This window comes from Anolis carolinensis, chromosome 2 (genome assembly GCF_035594765.1).
Source record: "Anolis carolinensis isolate JA03-04 chromosome 2, rAnoCar3.1.pri, whole genome shotgun sequence".
NCBI classification, from domain to species: Eukaryota; Metazoa; Chordata; class Lepidosauria; order Squamata; family Dactyloidae; genus Anolis; species Anolis carolinensis.
Genome location: NC_085842.1, coordinates 69,017,022 through 69,039,355, shown reverse-complemented (window position 1 = coordinate 69,039,355; position 22,334 = coordinate 69,017,022). Strand labels below are relative to the sequence as shown.

General features: G+C 38.5%; 1 protein-coding gene and 1 long non-coding RNA gene across 4 annotated transcripts in view; one reads left to right on the top strand and one right to left on the bottom strand.

Annotated features, from left to right (window-relative positions):
- The window catches only part of cacna2d3 (calcium voltage-gated channel auxiliary subunit alpha2delta 3), a 713,907-nt gene that overhangs the window by 529,780 nt on the left and 161,793 nt on the right, over nt 1–22,334 (top strand). For all 3 annotated transcript variants that reach the window (XR_010002615.1, XM_062969910.1, XM_062969909.1), the window contains one exon: nt 8,293–8,367. Coding sequence is in view for 2 of the 3 variants with exons in the window: in XM_062969910.1 (XP_062825980.1) it covers nt 8,293–8,367 (75 nt within the window). In the remaining variant the exon portion in view is untranslated. The remainder of the gene's footprint in view (nt 1–8,292; nt 8,368–22,334) is intronic.
- On the bottom strand, nt 1,854–21,038 carry LOC134296049 (uncharacterized). Its single transcript, XR_010002617.1, has 2 exons — nt 21,001–21,038; nt 1,854–4,377 (listed from the first exon to the last, which is right to left on the bottom strand). It is a non-coding gene; the product is annotated as an uncharacterized LOC134296049 (long non-coding RNA).

Genomic DNA, 22,334 nt, shown 5'->3' with positions numbered 1-22,334 from the left:
TGAATAATCATGTTCTTGTACATGAATACCTGACATTTGTTTGCTTAGTTATCTAGCAAATAATATGTAAGCTATGGAGTAAATGAAAATCTCATACCACAAAATGCAATGAAGATGCTTGAAAATGCATAGTCATATAATATATTACAGAAGCAATAAATGTGTCCCTTTGATATATTTCTTTTGGTCAATCAATAAAACTTTTTATTTACACTATGTTTTCTATTACAAGTAGACAATGTAGCACTACATACATATGCATATACATTCAACACTTTGCAAATGAAAACTGGGACATGTATCACCAAACAACACCAGAATGTGGTCAAGATAACAAAAGTTGTTCTTGAGGAAGACAATACAAGCTAGAAGAGGCTACATCAATTTGCTTTTGTCTGAGACTGCTAGAAATGGCAGGATTTCCTCTCCCTTTCTGCCCTCTTGCTGAGTTAACTTGGAACTCAGTTTTCAGCAACTAAAGCTGAAAAAGTAGAATCCGGGGGGGGGGGGGGGGGAATGGGATGAGGTGAGAGAAAATTGACATTGTAAAACTAACAGAGAAAATGGTACAGCAGAAGATTATTGGCAACTGCCCTTGCCAAATTGGGACAGTTGGAAGATTTGCATTGCCCTTAAGGTGATAATAATTTTTTTTACTTATTTACTCTATTTCTATCCCACTCTTCTCACCCTTGCAGGGGACTCAGAGCAGCATACATAATGGCAATATACAATGCCACATATTTCACAACATAAAAGCGATACATCAATAAAATACACAATAAAACATATAAATATCACAAAGCTATTAAAAACATAATTAAAACATAGTATGCGGCCCTAAGGTCATCATTTGTGTGCTACATCATGCTGATTTTATATTGCACTAGCCAAACTCCTGATTGCAAAGTCAGGTCTTCACTTTCTTTCTAAACATAATAATAAAACATTATTTATATTGGTGGTCTGCCATCCAGTCATTAACCAGAGCTCACTCTGCTTAACTTCCAAGATCAGGTGGGATCTGGTGCCTTTAGTGATTTGTAAATTGCCATGCAACCTTTTGTCTAAAGAGTCATTAGACATTAAATTAACCTTTCCATACACATAAATAACAGGATAGCAGTCAATCCCTTTGTGCCATCATTATATTTATAAGTAAAGGATTGGCTTCCAAGAAGAGACAAAAACCCTTTAATTTTTATTAGTGAGTATCTGATTATATGAATACTAAAGTTTTTTCAATTGATTTTTTACCATACCAGATGTATGTGTGCCACCCAGCTCTTAGATTTGCTCCCTCTATTGCCAAAATTTTGGATTTTTGAAGGGTTGTCCAATCTTTTAGCCAAGATAAGCCGCATGTGTCATGGTACATTTCTATATCAGGTAGTCCCAGACCTCCTCTTTTCCTTTCATCAGTCATATTGATCTTTTTAATTCTAGGTTTTTTCCCTTGCCATATAAATTTAGAGATGTCCTTATTCCAGTTCATGAACTTCTGGGTTTTTCTTATAATGGGAATGTTTTGGAAGAGGAAGAGCATTTTGGGGAGAATTGTCATCTTAATCACCACTACTCTCCATAAAAGGGATATTTTTAATGATTTCCAGTTTTGAGCAGGATAGGGATGCAGCTTTCTAGGAAAATGCATGCTTCCTCTTTAAATTATGTCATCTCTACATTAGAGGAAACAATTTATAATGTATTGCATATAAAAGGGACTATGTCTCATTCAAAGGCTCATGCAGTTCCCAATTTCAGACACAACAGATCTATGGGAAGTAATCTAAGAGCAATGTAGTGTTCTATTCAGTCTTCAACTACAAGAATAATCAAATTTAGCACTGCAGTTATTTCAAAAAGCCCTTTAATTCTGCTGGCTACACCTCTCTCTGGAGTCCCCCATGGTATACCATTCTTCTCACTCTCAAGAGCAGATTTTCAGACAAGCAAAGCAGGGAGATGCAATAAGCAAGAAAGCTTTGTTGAACAGGCAAAGTTCTGCTTCCTTTTTTGGATTCCGGTGCTGTTTTATACAGCTGTGACTTGCCTAGAGAGAGTTACATTTCACATATAAGATTTTTTTTTTTGAAACAATCACAATGTCTTGTTAGATTTTTCAAGGAATTTTAGAAATCAGTTGTGCCATGACTGCATGGAGAGAAATTGGAGGTGACATTTTGCCAAAATATAGAGAGTTGTTGGAAAAAATATAAGCAATTATGAATTTAAAAAGTTTAGAAGAGATTAATCAAAGATTTAAAAAAGTGGGATGGTTTCAATACTTGCAAATTAAAGAAATATATAATAAGGACAATAAACCCGGATTTGAAGAAAAAGAAACATTTTGGGATAGAATAATGAAAATGAATAGGAAAGGTCTAACCAATATCTATAAAAAGATATTGGAATGGGCAACAGACACGGAAACTATTAAAGACTGTATGGTAAAGTGGGCAAGTAACATAGGAAGACCTATAAAATTGATGAATGGGAAAAAGCGTGGAATTATATATTGAAATTAACCTATGCTGCAGATATAAAAGAAATCTGGTTCAAAATATTCTATAGAATCTACCTGACTTCCCAAAAACTATCCAAATACTATAAAAAGTATCCAATAAATGTTGGAAATGTGGGGACAAAGATGGCACTTTCTTCCACTGCTGGTGGTCATGTAAAAAAGCAAAGGTTTATTGGTCCAAGATACAAAAAAAATTCAAAAAATGCTACAAGTCAATATAAAAATGGACCCAAAGTATTATTTATTAGGATACCTAGATATCAAGGTAGATAAAAATAAAGAAACTCTATTTAATTACTTGATTACAGTCGCAAGAATGGTGTATGCTAAGTTATGGAAAAATAAAGACACCCCGGAAATCAGCAGGTGGTACACCAACATTCTAGAGATTATGAATATGGATAGGCTAACATATTTACTAGCAAATAATTATGGCAAGCCAAAAAAACAAACAAACTGGGACTCTATCAAAGACTACTTAAAGAGTGTGAATGTTAAAATTCTGATTTATGGATATGCTAAAATATAATTTTTAATATGCTGTCAGTCACATTTTAGCCTTTTTAAGTGCCCCTGTTTTAGTCAGAAATAGCTGAACAGAAATCTAAATACAGGCTGGATCTACACTGCCCTATATCCCAGGATCTGATCCTGGATTATCTATTTATCCCAGATTATCTGGCAGTGTAGCCCTTACTCCTCCTTTGGAATGGCTTGTGGCTAGAAAGACCTTGTGGCCCTTTGGGCCTTCGTCCTGGTTGTCCAGGTTTTGGCCCAAGAAGATGCCTTGTTGCTTCCCGTGGAAGTTGTCAAGGAGGAAATGGGCTTCTTCCGGAGGACGCTTCACACTGCCAAGGATTTGGTGTGGAGCAACTCCGCAAATGCCACCCAAGTGGTGCCAACTGATGCCCCGGCAGCAGCAACGTCTCCCACCCAGGCCCATGTCTACGCTGCCCATATAGTCAAAACGGAGCCAGAGCTGAACTTCTTCCTCCAGGTCCTCAATGAGGACCTCAGTGTCTCCGTGGAACCCGGCACCTATGCCCAAGGCCACGCCATCTGGATCCAGGCCTCCCTCCAGGTGGAAGCTGGGCTCTTCCCCAAACTCTTTGTGGACCAATGCTATGTGCTGGACACCCCGCACCAGAGCCAGTCCCAGAGGGCCTTCGTCATTGCAGACAACCACAAGTGCCTCTACACCAGCAACTCAGAGGCGGCCTGGTTCCGCAAAGACGACTCAGCCGTTGTGCTGACCCTGCAGACCCCCGTTTTCTTGCTGGACGGTGAAGCCCAGGAGATCCACTTCCACTGTCTCCTTGCGGCCTGGAGCCAGAAGAACCCAATCAGTCCTGGCAAGAAAACATGCTCCTTCGACCGCATCTCAGCCACATGGAAGAACCTAGATGAGCCCTCTCGGCCCTCGGCCTGCCACTGCTTCCATGGTCCGCTTGACCATCCCCAAGCTTTTTTGCATGAAGGGCAGCTCCACTGGGTGGCGCTGGGTCCTCTGCGCATGCGGAAGAAAGAGCTACCCTGGTTTGAAGGGCACTGCCAGACCATGAAGATGCTGCTGGTGGTGAGTGTGGCCTTTGTGGGCAGCCGCGTGCTGGCAGCTCTCATCCTGGGCACCTTCCTGGCCCTGGCCCACTTTCGCCACCTGCACCTCAGCAGGGGAAATCGGCTGCTGAGTGGGGACCGGGCCGAGCACACGGAGCTGCAGACAGTGGCCGAGGCCCTGGCCGACACCAAGGAGATCAAGATGCACTACTGCAAGCTCCAGAGTGACAGCCCCAAAAAGGACGCCTGAAGAGGACTGCATCCCTCAAGTGCCAATAAAAAGGCTCACCATCCTGTGGAAAAAAAATTAGGGGAAGTGATGTAAAGAACAATGAATGTTAATCCTGAACACCACAAAACTTTAAGGAAATTTAACCCATAGCTCCCTAGACGAATTAAAAATGCATATTTTCTGCATGGCACTTATGCTGTCACTGGATTTTTAATAACTCTGGTTTGTTAAAATGTATTGTTTGAGAATGAGTGTGGAGTGTAGCAGAGGATATCATCCGTATTTCTCTTCTCTATAGAATCATAGAGTTGGAAGAAACCACAAGAGCCATCCAATCTAATATCTTGCCATGCAATAAGACACAATCAAAGATGGCCATCTAGCCTCTGTTTAAAACCTTCAGAGAAAGTGACTTCACCACTCCCTGAGGCAGCATATTCAATTTTCAAACAGCTCTTTCTAATGTTTAGGTGGAATCTGTCTACCTGTACTTTGAATGTATAACTGTGTCTCAGCCTTTGGAGCACAACAAAATAATCTTCCTCCCTCCTCTATATGATTAACCAGCATTGGATCTATTTGCATTACTTCAGCCAGGAAATCTTGCTTTGCATTACCAGATTTTGCTTTTACCATTAGATAAATATTGTCAATTCACATTCAACCTGCACTGCCATCACCCCTCAGGAAGCTAACTTTCATAGTTATCGTTAATCTTATTTATTAGTCCCAGAGAAAGCAGACCCACTGAATCAAATAGTGACTCAACATATAATTAAATCCCACTGATTCAGTGGTTCTACACTTCTTGGGGTGAAGAGGACTCAGGGTGCTTCCAGAAAGGCCCAAAACATGCCTCAGGTAAAAGCTAATTAATGTGGAGCAAACTGGGTTTGACACCTGGAAAAATCTTGACCTTAGCTACGGCCTGGATCTTTCCAGGTACTGGGCCTCTGCAGTCCCAGGGGTCAATCCCCACAGATACTGGGCTTCTGCAGTCCCAGGGGTCAATCCTCACAGACATCCCAGTTCTTTGGCGCCACTACTTCCCGTCCAGCCCCCCATTTCCCCAAAACAAATCTTACCGGAGGGGCCTGCCATCAGTGCAGGCCCTTCTGCACAGTATTCCTGGTACACAAAAATGGTATGTCAGGAGGTGGGGAGGAGGAGGGATTTCACCCCCCCCCCCCCAGACATCATTTTTGCTCATCAGGAGTATTGTGAACTGTGTTGCTAGCAGGTCCCCCCGGTAAGGTTTTTTGGGGGAAATGGGTGGCTGGAAGGGGGCTGGTTGGATGCCATCCTAGATCAACATTTGGTTTGCTTGAGATGACATCTAGTTTTCCAAAAGAGGTTTGGGTTGGGGTGGAGACAAAAACCCAGAAGGAAGCAGATTATTTTCATCCGCTTCCTCCCGGGTTTCTGCCATGTCTGGAAGGGCCCCTCAGCTAAAATCTCTTATTATCCTATTACAGCATACAAATTCACAATTATAATGTGTCAATTTTTAGAAATACAAGGATCTGTATTCTTAGCTATTCTAAAGGAATTCAAAGACATGGCTATTTTAGCCTGGAATATCAGCATGCAAAGGGATTTTGTAGCACTCTAGAGACAAACTGGGAGAACAAAATTGATGGATTAGATTTCATAGACTAAATCCGCTTCCTCAGATACAGTTTGCAAAGCCCTGACTAATGATCTCGCCGATGAATACCAGAGGGAATTATGCATACTACTCAAGGAATTTCCCAATTTCAAAATTCAGTAGCCCTGCCCAAGCACTTCTATCCTGCATATGAGGAAGTAGACTAAGTGTGTGTATACACAAGGCATGTTAGTCCAGTGCAAATTTGTTCTTTGCTGGACCATCACCTCCTCCATGTTGCTGCTGTCACCATTTCTATCTGGCCACAGAGACCTATCTGTGTTTCTAATAATCACAGGTGCCTCTGCTGTTCTCAGAATGCTTGGTCTGCATGACCAGCAAGAAGTAGGGAGTCAATCTCTCCTCCTTCTCACTGGTTACGTGGGTGCCCCATTCTGACATCAGCAGAGGCACCTGTGACATCCAGGAGCTGGGGTGCTGATCAGTGCAGGGAATGGGTGAGGGCAACAGTGTCATCTGCACAGCATACTGGGCCAAGTTAGACCTGATCCCACTGTCCAGACTACCCCAAAGGCCCAGGATACTCTAGTTTTAAAAGCCACAATACTCTTGGAAATCTGCTGTCAGTTATGGGCCAGCCAACAATCCATTCACAGTGAGTACAAGGATTTGGGCCAGACAAAACTTTACTCTACAAAACCCTTACTTTACAAAAGCTTATGCTACCAACTTTGTCCTCTCAATTACTTTTTAAGATGCTTTAAGAACCCTTTGCATATTAATATACTAAATAAAGATAAACTTTTATTCTTCTTCTAATATCCTCTCCTTCTACCCTTCCTTTCTCAGTCAATTTTTTGATTCACCCTAATTTGCCTTTCCTTCATTTTACTTCTTCCCCTCCCCTCAGTTTTTGCATTTGAAAAAAGGAAATAGAGAGTGCTCATCAGATTTGGCATCCCATTTTAGCATTGGGATCTGACTGAAATATATATATATTTCCCTGATCTTGCACTATATAATTTTCCATGATTAGCCACAACAAAGATACACTGTAGTCTTGCATCCTAAAAGTAGAGGGAGTTAGAATTTTTTCTGAGTGTGACACATGTAGGGGTGACAGTTGGAAACAGCTTTCTACACATACTGCTGACATGGTGACTTCAATGAACATCACGCAACAAGAAAAAACCCGATCTCCCCTGTTTCAGAGAGTGGTGAATGAATCAGTGTGGCCACATTATGCATAAATATCCAAAATATCATATTTACTCAAATCTAGTGCTCACCTTTTTTGGCTAAATTACCTCACCAAAATTAGGGTGCACATTAGATTTGTATCATACGGTTATCTTAGTGCTGAGCCAAAGCAAAAGGAGAAGCTTCTTTAGGAGCATCACAGCTCAATGCTATGCAATCCTCAGATAAGTAGTTTGGTGGGTTACTAGTATACTTTGGTAGAGGAAACTCAAGACCTTGCAAAACTACATAATTTCATTACATCGAGTCAGGGCAATTAAAGTGTTTTCATTTCATACATTATATATGCACCCCAAGGTTGCTCAAAGCTTTGGTGCTCTGACACTTTTGTTTTTGAAAAAGGGTTTCTAAACAGGCAGCAATTGTAATGCACATCGTTTTGGGTGCACTTTTTGCCATTGCTCATAGCATTCACCAGCAAATGCTTTTTTTTTGTTTTTTGTTTTTGTTTTCAGGGTTTCCAAAATTGAGGTGCACATTAGATTTGATGGCACATTAGACACAAATAAATACGGTAGTTTATATAATTTATATCCTGTTTTTTCCCCATATGGAACCCAAGGCATCTTAAACTCTTTGCAGAACTGTGTGATGGGTGTGTGTGTTGTATATATATAGTTTAGGGCAGTTTGCTGGAACAACAGATAGAAGGAATTGAAATTTGAACCCTATTTTTGAGCTTCCCACGACTATTTGTTTTTATTCCTAAAAAATACTAATACACTTCAGTGAGTCATTTTTTGCTTCTTATATGTACATGTTGGGTTTGATTGTGGCTGCATTTCTATTGCTTACTCTTGTTTTTACATTTGACTTCCTATGTCTTGTAGGAGATATGTGTGGCAAAGCCACTTCCAAAGTGTTACAAGTAAGTAAATGAGAGGTTTAAGCTGCAAATAATTACAGCCACTGCCCGCCACAGAACAGCTTCTGTATATTTTGATAACACTGAAGAGATGGCTGTTTTGTGTTAATGTATAGTCCCTACTTTTAAAATAGTTTTGTGTAAATGAACTCTCCAGTAGGTTGCATCAACAATGTTTACTTGCTATTTTGGAAATTTTGAATGGCATACTTAACATTTTCTTTTTTGTTGTACTCTTCCAGTTAGGTATACATGGATATGCATTCGCAATCACGAACAATGGATATATTTTGACCCATCCAGAACTCAGACCCCTGGTAAGATAAAGAATATTTTATATTCTGTGATGGAGATTTCTCTCCCTGCACTCATGCACACACATTAAGTGTGCGTAACAGGATTATAGGAAATTAGCTACTAGGGAAGACTACCTAAAATTACAGTATTTAGCCTGGATATTGCAAACATTTTACAATAAGACTTCGTACATATGATAAGTTGACTTGGTGATATAGATATGCACAAGTTGTATGGTGAGAGAGCCAGACCTCCATTAAATGCAGTGCAGGAAGGGAAAGCCATAAATTGCTGCAATTACATATACTTACATTGAAATGGAATGCTGTATTCCTAACTAATAGCCCCTATTTGTCATGTTTAAGTGGACTCCAATTTAAAAACTCTGTAGAAATTTTGTAGTTAACCACTACCTCCTTTATTTGAAAAGGGGTGCAGGGATTTTTCTCAATTCTTAGGTTGGGAAAAATCATTTTCATTACATTTGTCATGACCTTTTGATCTGAACAAAAAAGTGTGGTGTATTTATTATATTGAATACTTTACCTAAGAGTTTTCATCACTATGGAATCCTACCATACAAGTCGCATAAGTGAACTCACTTTGTTGTTGTATGTTTTCCGGGCTGTATGGCCATGTTCCAGAATTATTCTCTCCTGACGTTTCGCCCACATCTATGGCAGGCATCCTCAGAGGTTGTGAGGTATGGAGAAAACTAAGCAAGGAAGGTTTATATATTTGTGGAAAGTCAGGAAGAAGTCAGGAGATGAAGCTATTCAATGCTAATTAAAGTGATTAATTACAACATTAACACTGGCCTCCAACTGACAAGAGTTCTTCTCTCACCCTGTAAGTAAGTAAGTAAGTAAAAGTTTATTTGTATACCTCCCTCTCTCCCAAAAGGGACTCAGGGTGGTTTCCAATATAAAATCAGCATAAAATCACCCTGGACTTTCCAAAGATATACAAACCTTCCTTGCTTAGTTTTCTCCATACCTCACAACCTCTGAGGATGCCTGGCATAGATGTGAGCAAAATGTCAGGAGAGAATACGTCTGGAATATGGCCATACAGCCCGGAAAACATACAACAATGCTGTGATCCTGGCCATGAAAGCCTTCGACAACACATTGAACTCACTTTAATATAATGTAGATGATATCAATTCTTAGGCAGACACTTACTGTAACATGGATTTCATAAGCATATTTGCAGAAAGAAGCAATATTTATTAGAATGGCATTTGCCTATCAAACAACTGAAGCTCTTTTAAACAATGCTTTTCTAAAGTAAGCTTATGACTTGTGCATTTGCCCCTCTAATGCTGGGATTAGGCATTGCAACTGGTTAATATTTGCATTTCAGCAGATGGAGAGATGAAATGAAACTAACCAACTTTTTCTGGCTGAATTCCCCCTCCCCTCCGGGCAGTTTCATTTTAAAGGGAGACAAATTTGCAGAAAGTGTGAGATTATATTTTGGTATTTTGATATTAAATGGTTGTAATAAATATTTTTAGATTCTTTTGTCTGGAGAATATATTTAGTGTTCTTGGCATGGAGAATTTATCACAAAATCAACAGTTTACAGTGAGCTAAATCCCTAAAACAAAAGGGTTTCAAGTATCATTTTATTCACATTCTTTTACTTGCATCCTTTATTGCTATTATATGAATAAATTATTATGGTCTGTAGTACAGTCTGCATTAGTGATTAAGTAATTATATGTGCACTCAAAAGTAAGCCCAATGGAATTTAGTGGTACTTATTCTGGATATTGTAGGTTTAATCCATGCCCAGCAGTTGTGATTACATTTTTTTTTATTTTCCTGTGGCCATGACAATGATAAAATTCCTAAGGGCAATTTTCTAGGTCCAAGACTGACAAAAACTAAATTTTAACTATTTTGTCTTTTATTTTTATTTTTTGGATTGATTTATTCATTGAAATTTATTCTTTCTACAATAAAGGCTCACAAAGTAATAAAAAGAAGGGAGGAATGGGGAGACAGGAATCTCACAAGGAAAATCAACCATTTAAATCAAATTATGGCCCTTTACAACAAAAAAAAAAATCATGCCCACGTAATGGAGAAAGAATCAACGCAGTAATAGCTGGAACCATATGGCCTTATGTATGACATGAATCTCTCCTAAGACATTATGAGAAGAACCCCATACAAAAAATACAGTGTCTCATAACCTTTTCTGTATTGGGCCATTTTAAACAATGAGCTGGTGATAAATGAAAAAGGTCGTCATTAAGGAGAAGATATCTTAACAGCCCTTCTCCATACAATCCTAATTTTCAGTTTGGAAAGGTTTTTAAGGAATAGGGAGGGAGGTTTTTGTTATGTTTTTATGATTATGAAACCTTTTCAAATGTAAAGTTAAATTGCTGTAATCATGAATAATTTTTAAATTCATTTTTATTGAAAAAAATTCAGTAAAGGTGAACAAATAATTTTTAAGTGGATGGTTAAAACACTTTTAAACTTTATTTCAACTCATGCTCCTGTTCAAAATTCTATTACTGACTGCTTTTTATGTTCTTCAATTTTCTTTGGCTTAATAATTAACTTTCTATATTTCCTTGGAAACCCTTTTACAAGATTATACTATAAAGATAGCTTTCAGTCTGAGTGGAAGGGGCACCTCATCCTGAAGTGGTGAGGTGAGTTTCTGGACAGTAAATAAAGAAAAACACTCAGAACACAGGTGAATTCCAGACATGAAACAATCAGAGCCAGCTAACACCTCCCAAAAAAGGATTCCCACAGACAGGAAGCTGCCAGACTTTGAAGCCTCAAGGCCATTTAATTCTAATCAAGGTGGTCAATTACACCATTCACATTTGCCTCAAACAGACAAGGGTTCTCCCTCACCCTGAACTTTCCACAGACGTATAAGCCCCATTGCCTAGTTTCGAACAGACCTCTGAGTATGTCTGCCATAGATATGGGTGAAACGTCAGGAAAGAATGCTTCTGGAACATGGCCATACAGCCCGGAAAACTCACAGCAACCCAATTCTCTTTCGGTTTGGTGCAAAAAACAACATTTTATGTGCAGTAAACGCAACAAAAACCCACAATATTTATATACAGGAATATTATTTCTGTGCAGAAAATATGTTTTCTATGTAAAACATTTGTGTGCAAATTTTGGACAGAAGAAATCTTGAGATGTGGATAGACTCCAAAAACTGATTTTTGAAAAGTCTCAGTGGAAAGAAAATTGCTAAAATTAATAGTTGCTTACTATGAGAAAAAACTTAATAAAGAATTATATTCCTAGAACAAAGTTTAACCATCACTTTTTAATCTTGTTTATTCATCTGGAATAATCTTGTTCTGCATTCCAAGCCATTTACATGGATTAAAGCCATCTCTTTATCCATAAATATGCTTTGGAAGTATTAAATTGTTTAGGGTATAATCCAATATCATTTAAAAGAGAGTAAATCCTATTAAACTGAGTGGAACTTTCTTAAGACATGTGTGTGGTTCTTTCCCTCCCCCATTCCCAAAAAACAGCAACAAGAGGGAAAACAGGAGTTAACTAATACCTACTTACATTAAGTGACTATTTGCTTCCAATTTTATTTTGCTCCCTCTACAAATTAGATAGATTGCTATTATTCCCATTTTGCAAATGGGCATGTGTCCAGACTGCCCTTTGATAAATGAATGTGTCCAGAACTTTAAAGCCAAACCCACTGATATCATAGAACTCTTGTTCTTAGTTTAGCTTCCAGTTACCATAATTTTTAGTCTTTTGGCTGTAATTGTCTTGAAGAGTTTATATTTTATGTTAATATAAGTGAGTCTGTTGGTACTGAGCTCTGAAAAAACCCAGCATTATCAAGAACCCCCAAGCCAAAATGCCATCTAAGGGCAAAAAAAGAAACCGAGCTAGCCCCAGCAATGTTACAGGGGTCCATAAATCCTTTCAAACAGCAAAACAAATGAGATTTGACTCCTGCCTACCAGCCAGGGAGACAGCGACGGAAACAGTGAGTAACAGACCTTCACTTTTGGGCCCTAAATCAGACACTATAAACTCAGCAAACACAAGCCTGGTCTCCCCCTTGTCCCCTTTGAACTCTTGAGGATCTAGCCCAGGATTCTTGCCTGTGCAGAGAAGTAGTGGAGATAGAATTTTGGAACTCTCTGGACATGCTCTGGGCACCTCCCACAAACATATTATTCAATCTTGCAAAGAGATATGCTTGCTTTCAGCAGAATCTATGATTCTCATATTACAAAGACTAAATGAGATTACTGAAGAAGTGAAAAACCTACAAGAATCCCTTTGGTAGCCTCCCTCTCAGGGCAAACAAGGGGTTAACAAAAGCTTGCCGAGACACGCTGACCTCTCCCTAGCAGCAGCTGTTAATCACTGTGATCCAGTAGCTGAGAAAAGATGTAGGCGGGTCCTCCAAAAGAACCAGATTCTGCTTCAATTTCAACACTGGGACCACAGCAAATGGAGAAACAAAAAGACCATAAAAATGTTTCTGTCCCATTTATTACAACTCCAGCATGGAGCGATGGACCTCCAAGACCATCATTTTTTACCAAGCTGCCCTAATGCAAAACAGGTTCTTCTCATCTTTGGTAACTCCTTAATCCCCAGCCGCCTCTTACACCTGAAGGACTTTCTTTGGAACAGACACTCCATTGCTATTACTAGAATTTTCCGTGACCCATGGATTTGAGAACTTGTATCTGGTAGAGTTTATGACCCTCCATCTAGACAACACCAATTACAAGTCCACAACTCAATTAATTCGAACAAGACACATAATTCCAATACTCAAACAGAACTCAACAAACTGGAAAAACAAATAGACCATTTCCAAAATATGATCAATCATTTACAGTAGATGATGAAATGGAGACCCAACAGGAGAACCCTAGGGCTGCTTGTTGAGCCCCTCACTCATGGAAAATAGCTGCAGAAAGACAACAGGCAACCCTAACATGAATATCTTCGACAGCGATGACAGTGCCCTTGTGGAGATCCTCAGAATCTCAGACACTAAGGAACAATACAAGTCACATCAAAGCAATATAATAACCCAGACTGAGTCTTCCCCAATGCAGAAAGAGTTCATTTCACAGAGAAATCAGTCCTCCTCATTTCCCTTCTCACTTGACAAGAGTGGCGCTGCAACCCCTACAAAAGGAATGGGATACATTCCTATCAGAAACTCACAAACTGCCGCTCTGGGGGCTCCTATTCCCCAAGGACCCATATTGGAAGCACAACCCCCTTCATCCTCATATAGAGATAGGCATCTGATGGGAAGACGAAGAGTAATTGAAGTCGAAGTCCATGCTCCTTTCGAGGCATGACAAATCAAGTTCCAAGCACAACATTTTGATTCTATCATGGAATGTGGTGGTTGCCAGGCTTCTATTAGAGACTCCTGTTTCGCAGACTTACTCACTCATCACCACATTTTACGAATCCAGGAAACAGGGACAGTGGATGAACTGACATTTAGTGGATTCCATTCATATACGATGAAGACCTAGCCGGGGGCAAAATGTGGGAGAGCTAAAGGAGGAATAGGGATCCTGGTTTCCACCTCATTACGTGTCTGCACTAGGCCCCTACCTCCATCCAAAAAGAGTGCAATGGCAGTGTTGATCCAATTCCAACATCACACGCTGCTGGTAGTTAATGTATATATGCCCCCACTGAAGAGGAAACCACAAATCGGCGCCCAGTGATCCAATTGGAAATGTATATTGGTGATCTCATAATGCAGAACCCAAATGCTTCTGTCATTTTGGTAGGAGACTTTAATGCTAGGATGGGCCCAAATCTTGCTTTATAGACGCCATAAGACTCTTCCTCCCGAGCCCGATTATGATTTACCCCTCCTTATGCGATAATCAAAAGATCAGAAATCAAATTTTGCAGGCCTATGCCTGGGTCAAACAACTCCCAGGCCAAAATTAAGATTCTGACTGTAAACAGAGGGTCAGTTGCTGCCCTCTTCTCCTTTTTGCCTTGTGTTTATTTGTGTTGTATTTTGAAATGGTCATATGACTGGTCAAATAAATTATTATTATTATTATTATTATTATTGTTATTTGAGTCTGTTCCCCCAAATACTGAGATATAAATCATTTTTACATTCTAAAATAATGAACAAAAAAGGGATAATTTTTTCATGTATGTAGACACAGCACACACAAACGTGTGTGCACACACAATATCTGTCCTTTCCTTCACCACATGCAAAAAATGTGTTTATATGATCAATTAAAAACACAGTTCTTTAATTCGTTTACCTAATGTTCTTTGGTTACCCTACCCTTCCCTACATATTCCTGAAAGAATAAAGTTAATAGCAAATATTAAAAGAGGGCAAACATCGGGCTGTGTCTCATTCTTAGAAGTCAAATTGAGCAAGAAAGCCTTTGCAACTCTAAATACATTTCAAATTCATTACTGTTTGGTGGAACACACAGAGAGAGGAGTGGAGGGGAGAGAGTATAGATTTTTTTTCTGTTCTACTTAAATGTCCCAATTTTCTATATTTGATTTTTATTCAATTTTACTTTAGTTGAAGTATAACTCCAGGTGCTATATATCTCTTTGTGTATATAAATTGATATAGGTAATGATACTTAAATTTAGTTATAATGGAACACATCCTCTTATCTCTTTGTGTGCTGGTTATTATCAACTACTGACAAGTCATCTTATGGTGATCGCATGAATGGGAGACCTCCAATAGCCCTGCTCAAGTCTTGCAGACTCAGGTCCTTGGCTTCCTTGATAGACTCTCACCATCCATAATGCAGTCTTCTTCCTTTCTGAATGCCCTCCACCTTACCAAGAATTATTGTTGTTTTGAGTGAGTCACGATTTCTTGTGAGGACTGGTACACTTTGAAAACCTAACAAAATGAGTGGTTCTGATCTTTATTTAGACAGCCTGAACTCTCAATATATTTAATTCATCTAGACTGGGATGAATGTTTCAAGACCATTAATTGATATGGGCTCTAACAGCTTTGTTGATTGCATCTTTCAATGCTACTGGATTTTTGCAAGCTTAGGATCAAGATGTTAAAGAAGCTAATTTATATTCATGGAATCATCTGGGAAATTTTACCACTACTCCTACTTCCTATTTTATTGATATTAGCAATGCAAAGCTAAGTAAGCAATTTGATCATGAAAATGTTCAGTGGTCATGATCTTGATAATAATGAGCTCCATCCAATCTTGATCGATTGCACATTAGAAATTCATTTTTATCTCCTTCTCTCAGTATCTACCTGAACCTTACCCAAATCTACTTGTGAAGATCCCTTAATCCTCTGGAATAGATTTTCCAGAGAGGAACCAGTTCTTCCAGTAAACTATATCATGCTGGTGGATTGGATGGAGCCACCACATGGGCGATCTAGTCCAACCCCCTGCCATGCAGGAAAAACACAATCAAAGATATTTTCTTTGATTTGTTAGGGAAAAGATATTCTGATGCTTTTTAGCATACTTCAGCAGAGTTTTATCATTATTTATAAAGTACAGTTTGCACATATCTGAACACATAATATTTTTTAAAGAATAGATCATAACATTTCCATGCTGACATATCAAGATCTGCTCTTTTTGTTTCAACTGAAGGCCCACTATAAAGTGTTTTTGCTTAAAATATGTTATAAAATGGAGAGGGAGTTGTAGAGAAGGATTTGAAATGAGAAAGGACTTTAGTTTCCAAAAACTACTTAAACAATTTCTGCCAAGGGGGTTATTTTGAATTTTGGAAATATTTCTGATTCTACTTAATATTAGCCAGTAATATGCACAGACAAATAGAAAGAGGGAGAGAGTCCCCATAAAAGGCATAAGCCAACACATAGTTAAATATGCATAAACATATTGAAATATTTGGGATTATGCACATTTCACTCTATTGGACTGTAGCCATGCTTTGTAAAGCTAAGCAACTAATACAGGATTCCTTCTTTGTCTCCTTTCTCTCTTAATTATGGGCTTGTTATTCTGTAAACTAAATCTCCCTCTCTTGTTTAAGAGGGAAATATGTAATGAATTCCAGCAGCAATAGAAGACACACGATAGATTGGCAAATGATGTAATTCTCCTTCCTTGTTTTTGTTCATAACAGCAGTTTTTTAATGGGAAAAGTGGATATGTTTCTCTTCCTCACATCACTGCACATCTCTGGCTCATTACCATACACAATCATTCAAATGGTAAGTGCACAGATATATAAAACTGTGAGCCCAGGCGTTCACTACATTATATTCATTCTGTGTGGGTTAATTTTGTTTTGTTTTGTTTTGTTTTTAAAGATTCAGATTTCTAAAATCTGGATCATTCAGCATAAAATCATATCGCCATAACAGTAGAAGCAACTCAAAAGCCATCAGCTTTGGCTCGCATAGATTGGCTCAAATGTTTGTTGAATACAGCCCATGATCATACATCATGATTAAAATGTGTCTGTTATGCTGGTGCCTATGGGATGAAAATAGATCCAGTTAAGTGAACCCCAGTGATCAACCAATAACCATTAGTAATGCACTGATGGAAGGTTCCCACTGAACTGTATTCTGGACAATGTAAAGCCAGTAGAAAGTTTCCTGGTATTTGAAAAAAAAAACCTGTGATAACTTGAATTCCTAATTAATTTTAGTTTGAGGTCAACTGGTGGAACATAGTTTTAGACTATCCTTTCACAATGTCCACAGCAGCCCGTTTACATCTTCTGATGAGGTTGGACAATCATTCAAATAATCCCTGGGTATATTTGTCATTCATATTTCTGGAGGAACCTGAGTGAATGGAAATTGTTTTTAAACTAATAACGGTTTTCTAATGTATTTTGAAATCTTCTCTCAGAAGTAGTAGTCAGAAAAGCCAAATGTATTGGAGGAAAGTGCCTTCAATGAAAAGTCTTTATATTTTGAAATTAGACTATATTTTGGATAGATTATCTGCGGATTTTACACGGTAAATGAATTATCCTGTTGGGATTCTAATTCCTGCTATGTTCAGTTGAATATTGCTTTTAATTGTGGATACTCATGCAGGTGAATAGTCAGTTAACATCTGTTAGCAATTGCATAAAGAGGAATACTCTGTTGGCTTCAGGTGAAATGATTTCTTTTAGCTGCAATATATGTCCCAAACACTATGGTGAAACAAAATCACAAAGGATGCATGTGGTAGTGGATGGATGCATGTGCTAGTGATGAACTGTATAGAATCTGACATTAGATGGCAGCATAACTCTGCCAAGTATAATCATCCCATTTTACAGCCATCACTGGAATCTGAGTAGACAGCTCCATTATTCAAAACAGATCCACAGATATCTTTAAATTATACATGTTTTGAATATTCTGTGTTTATGTAAAAAGGGAAAGTTAAGACTTGTACTGAATGTGTTTCTCTTTACTGCAAAACACTGTGATACTAAAATGCAGAAACAAAATCTCACTGGCATAAAAGCATATACAGCAACAAGGAAACAGAAACTCTATATGTTTCACTTTCTGCTACATTAAAAAGCTCTGTTTTGCTCTAGCATGGAAATATTAACAGGAAATCCTTCCACGGTCCAAAGAAGCAGCCTTGGAAAAAGAAAATCATATTCTTTAAAATACATTAGGGTTTCCTTCCCACATCCACAACAAAAACAGCTAATACGAATGGACATACCCCAACCAACCAGAAGTTCTCTCACAGTTATAATGGCTGCTCTTATGTTACAGACCAGGGTTTGACAATGTAGTACAGCATTTGTTGTAGTGGACAGACCATTGCCGTCTTCATATTATTTTCTTCATCTTATGTCTTGGAAAATCAGCATTCCAATTTTAGGATTTTTTCTAACACGGAGCCTCTGGTGGTGCAACATGTTAAAGCACTGAGCTGAACTTGCAGACCGAAAGGTTGCAGGTTCAAATCTAGGGAGCGGAGTGAGCGCCCACTGTTAGCCCCAGATTCTGCCAACCTAGCAGTTCGAAAACATGCAAATGTGAGTACATCAATAGGTACAGCTCCGGTGGGTAGGTAACAGCACTCCATGCAGTCATGCCGGCCACATGACCTTGGAGGTGTCTACGGACAATGCCTGCTCTTCGGCTTAGAAATGGAGATGAGCACCAACCCACAGAGTCGGACTTAATGTCAAGGGAAAACCTTTACCTTCTACTGGATGTAATATTGCTGAAAGAACTGTTTCCATCAGTAGAACTAGGATTTGGGCAAGGAAACTTGCATTAGTCTTCTTTCACAGTTCATGGTGTACCATGAAACTTTGCTCTGAAGAACTTGGAGATCACCCAAAACAGAGTTTTCAGTTTGGAAAAGAGGTCTGTAAGTGGGAGAAGAAAAGGAGAAAGCCATGTTGCTCTAACAGAGCCTCAACAGGGAAACACTCTAGAAGTCCTCCTCAGAGGACAGAGCATTGGCATGGAGATGTTCTAAAGGAGGCCTTCTCAGAGGGACAGGTGATCTGGAGAAGGGAGAAAAGAGTCCTTAAGATGGCAGAACTTGGCTAATACGTCAGTTCTTAAAATAATTCTATATTCAGAGCAGTGTATTTTTATGTATGGAGTAAAGAATTAACCTGATTTAATCTGTGCTGACAGGCCTTATAATTTTATGAAAGGTCCCATTAGAAAATGCATACCTGGGCATCGCTAGTGTATGTATAATTTTTCCATATCTATAACTGATGAGCCATGTTGTACCAGCACAACAAATGTTACATGTGGTCTCAATTAAGTCCAAACTCTATAAGCAGCATAAGAATTGGGGATTCAAGACCAGCTTTTGTCTGAGATAACTTCCCTGTGTTTTTCTTTCAAAACTAGGACTGCAGGCTATAAACCGTGAATAAAACAAATGCTACATTTCTGAATGAAAGGCTGTTATAGTATGAAACTGGACTGACACCAGGTGTAGGCATTGTTGGGGGCCTACCAAGGCCCAGACCTGGGTAGGTGCCCATTGAAGCATCCTGCCCTGCTTCTCCTCTTTCTAGTTGCTTGTATGGAAGCAGTGGCAAGAATATCAGGTTAGTGCAGCTTCCTTCATTTCCCCTGTACTTTGTCTCTGGATGCTTGTGTGGACTGAACCAAGAAAGAGCAAGTAGAGAAAGCACCATAAAATCTGCAAATAGAACTACTTTGAATCAAGGGGGTGGTTTTTTTGTATTTTTTGACTCTCCCCATGATCAAAACCCTGGTGCCTCTGCAATAAAAAAAATCTTTTTTTCTGTTGCAGTGTAAATCTCAGTTTGGTCACTAAATTATAGAGCTTTAAATCTGATTTCAGCAAACTATTCCTTCTAATAAAGTTTAACAGCAAGTGTAAAGGCTGCCAATTCTGGGTCTTGGCCAATTTCATGTAGGTATCACATTAAGATGTCAGTCTTAAAAGAGTGTTTGCAACTGAGTGGAACTGCTCATGTGGACTTAACATGTTGGGCCTACCAATTACAGCAGTGATTTTTTTTCCCATCTTTCTCAGAGTGTGGTGAATAGGTGACTTGCCCTGCTAGGCTGTCACTGACTTGAAGATAATGCCAATGATAAATAAACACAGATGTCTATACTAGACAATGTCAAAGACGTAAGCAAACACTATAAAGGTTCAAAACATAAAATGTGGTATGTATCATGTAGAGCATCATGTAAAGGCCTCAGAAATAGTCAGGCCTCTCTGAGTACAGAGCTATCTTCTTTCCATGTCAAAAAGATAAGCAAATACTATAAAGGTTCAAAGCATAAAATGCAATGTGTATATTAGAGCATCATATATATTCAATTCACCTGAGAGTTAACAATAATAAAAATAATAATAAGTACAGTCAACTGTTGTAATACAGAGTGGTATATTACAGACTGTAATGTTTTAAGGAAACTAATTATAAAGGCTTAAATGTGGACTAGAGTCAAAACATATCAAGTAGTCCCCACTATTTAAACAGTTTCTGAGGACTCCAATTGGATTTGGCAAACAACACAGTATAAACACATCCAATCTTTAAAAATAATATATGTTAATATATCTTTTAAGACTTCACAGGTATTGAAAAGCTTATTCTAGAAGAAAAACCTTAACCAAAAGTTCTTTTGATTTTTGAGATCCTGTGTTGATGACATCAAGTGTATACAATATCTCTTGAAATTACAGTCTATTGGAAGTAAGTTCAGTTTATCAAGAGTAAGATTCCAAGCCTGGGGAACAAACTTTGCATGGGTGTTGATTCTGAGTAGTTAGTTATAGGTCAAAATGAGCCGTTTACAGCTCTCCAGCTAGGAGAACAGAATGCTGTTTGAGTAGCTGGCTGTAGATTGAAATAGTCCATTTACTACTGGTTCCAGGATTTACTCCAGTTTTGGTTATCTTTCTTCTGGTAAGTGGCAAGTGGTAAGCAGCAAATAGTTTTTAATTTTGTATATTGTTGGCTCTGCTTCAGTAAATCTTTAAGAGATAAAAGAAAATGGTCTAATATTGTGCTCTTTATAAGATATAAGATATAATTTATATAGACCAAGTGAAAATAGACATATCAAAGCATGCTATATTAAGAGTTACAAAACAAGGGTTTTTCCATTCCCAGGCATAGTAGTTACTATCTACTTACATGTTCACAGTGTCAGTATGCTGAAATGTGGGTTCTATGACGCGAGCAGCCGTTCATGGTTTTCTACAGGTTTATATATATGATTATAGGTAACAGCTGAGATCTAGTCTATCGTTTAAACCATAAGGGGTGGTTGTTCTCAGTTTGTGAATCCAAAAAGTTTCTCTTCTGAGGAGACCAGTTCTAATGTCTGTGTAAGCAGTGATATGTAACTTCTCTAGAGCAAAAAATTTAAAGTTGTTATATGGGTGAGATTTATCATGAAAATGTGTGTATAAAGTGGAATCTAGACTTTCTCTTCTAATTTTTGAACAATGTTCTTAAATTCTGATTTTCAGTGGTCTAGTGGTCATCCCAATGGTACAACAAATCACAAGGACACTGAATTACATAAATTACATTTTCCGTTGAGCATGTAATAAAATCTTTCAAACTGATTTTGATGTGTAATGATGGATGAGAAAACTGCTTAATGTCGAATGTGATGCAACAAACATCACAATGACCGCACTTAAAACTCCCTGTTGTAATTCTTGTGGATTCTACATTGGATTTTTTAAAGTCAGAATGAATAAGAATGTCTTTTAAATTTTGAGATCTTTTGTGGGATATGATCTTTGCACTCTGAGATCTCCTGTATGAGGTGCCAATGTTTGTTAATGATCCTGCAAATACACACCTAAACATCAATATATGTGGTTAAATGGATATGTAAAATTCGAAAGTCAGTAAAATATCACTTCTTCTCCAAAATGTACCATATTTTCTCAATTCTAGTTGAGATCTTTTTTTTTTTTTTTTTGCTAAAACACATTCCCAAGGTTAGGGTGCACATTAGTATTGAGTATTATGGTAATCTAAGTGCTGAGGCAAAGTAAAAGGGGAAGTTGCTTCAGAAGCGCCATAAGGCTTACAAACATGGAACAGTCATTGAGAAAAGAGGAGGGAAAGAGAAGGAAGCTACTTGCTTTGAAAAGATTTTCTGACTCCTTTTCCCAAGGTTATACTGCTTCTGAAGCCAAAAGGAAGGCTTGGGGGGCAAGGAAAAAGCCCAGTTGGGAGGGAGGGAGAGAGAAGAGGCAGCAGCTGTTGCCAAAGGGAGCCCCACAAAATGACCCCCCCCCCAATCCTTCATCTGACATATAATTTACACCTATTGGAATTTGTTGAGGGTTTCCCTTTCAAACATTAAATAAAACTGACCCTGCTTAGTTTCCAAGATCAGATAGGACTTTCCTCGTCCCACTTTAAAACCTGCAGAGTTCTAGGGCTTGTAGTTCAGTGAGTCCTAAGACTTCCCCTGCTGAGAATGGGGAAAGCCCCTCCCTATTATC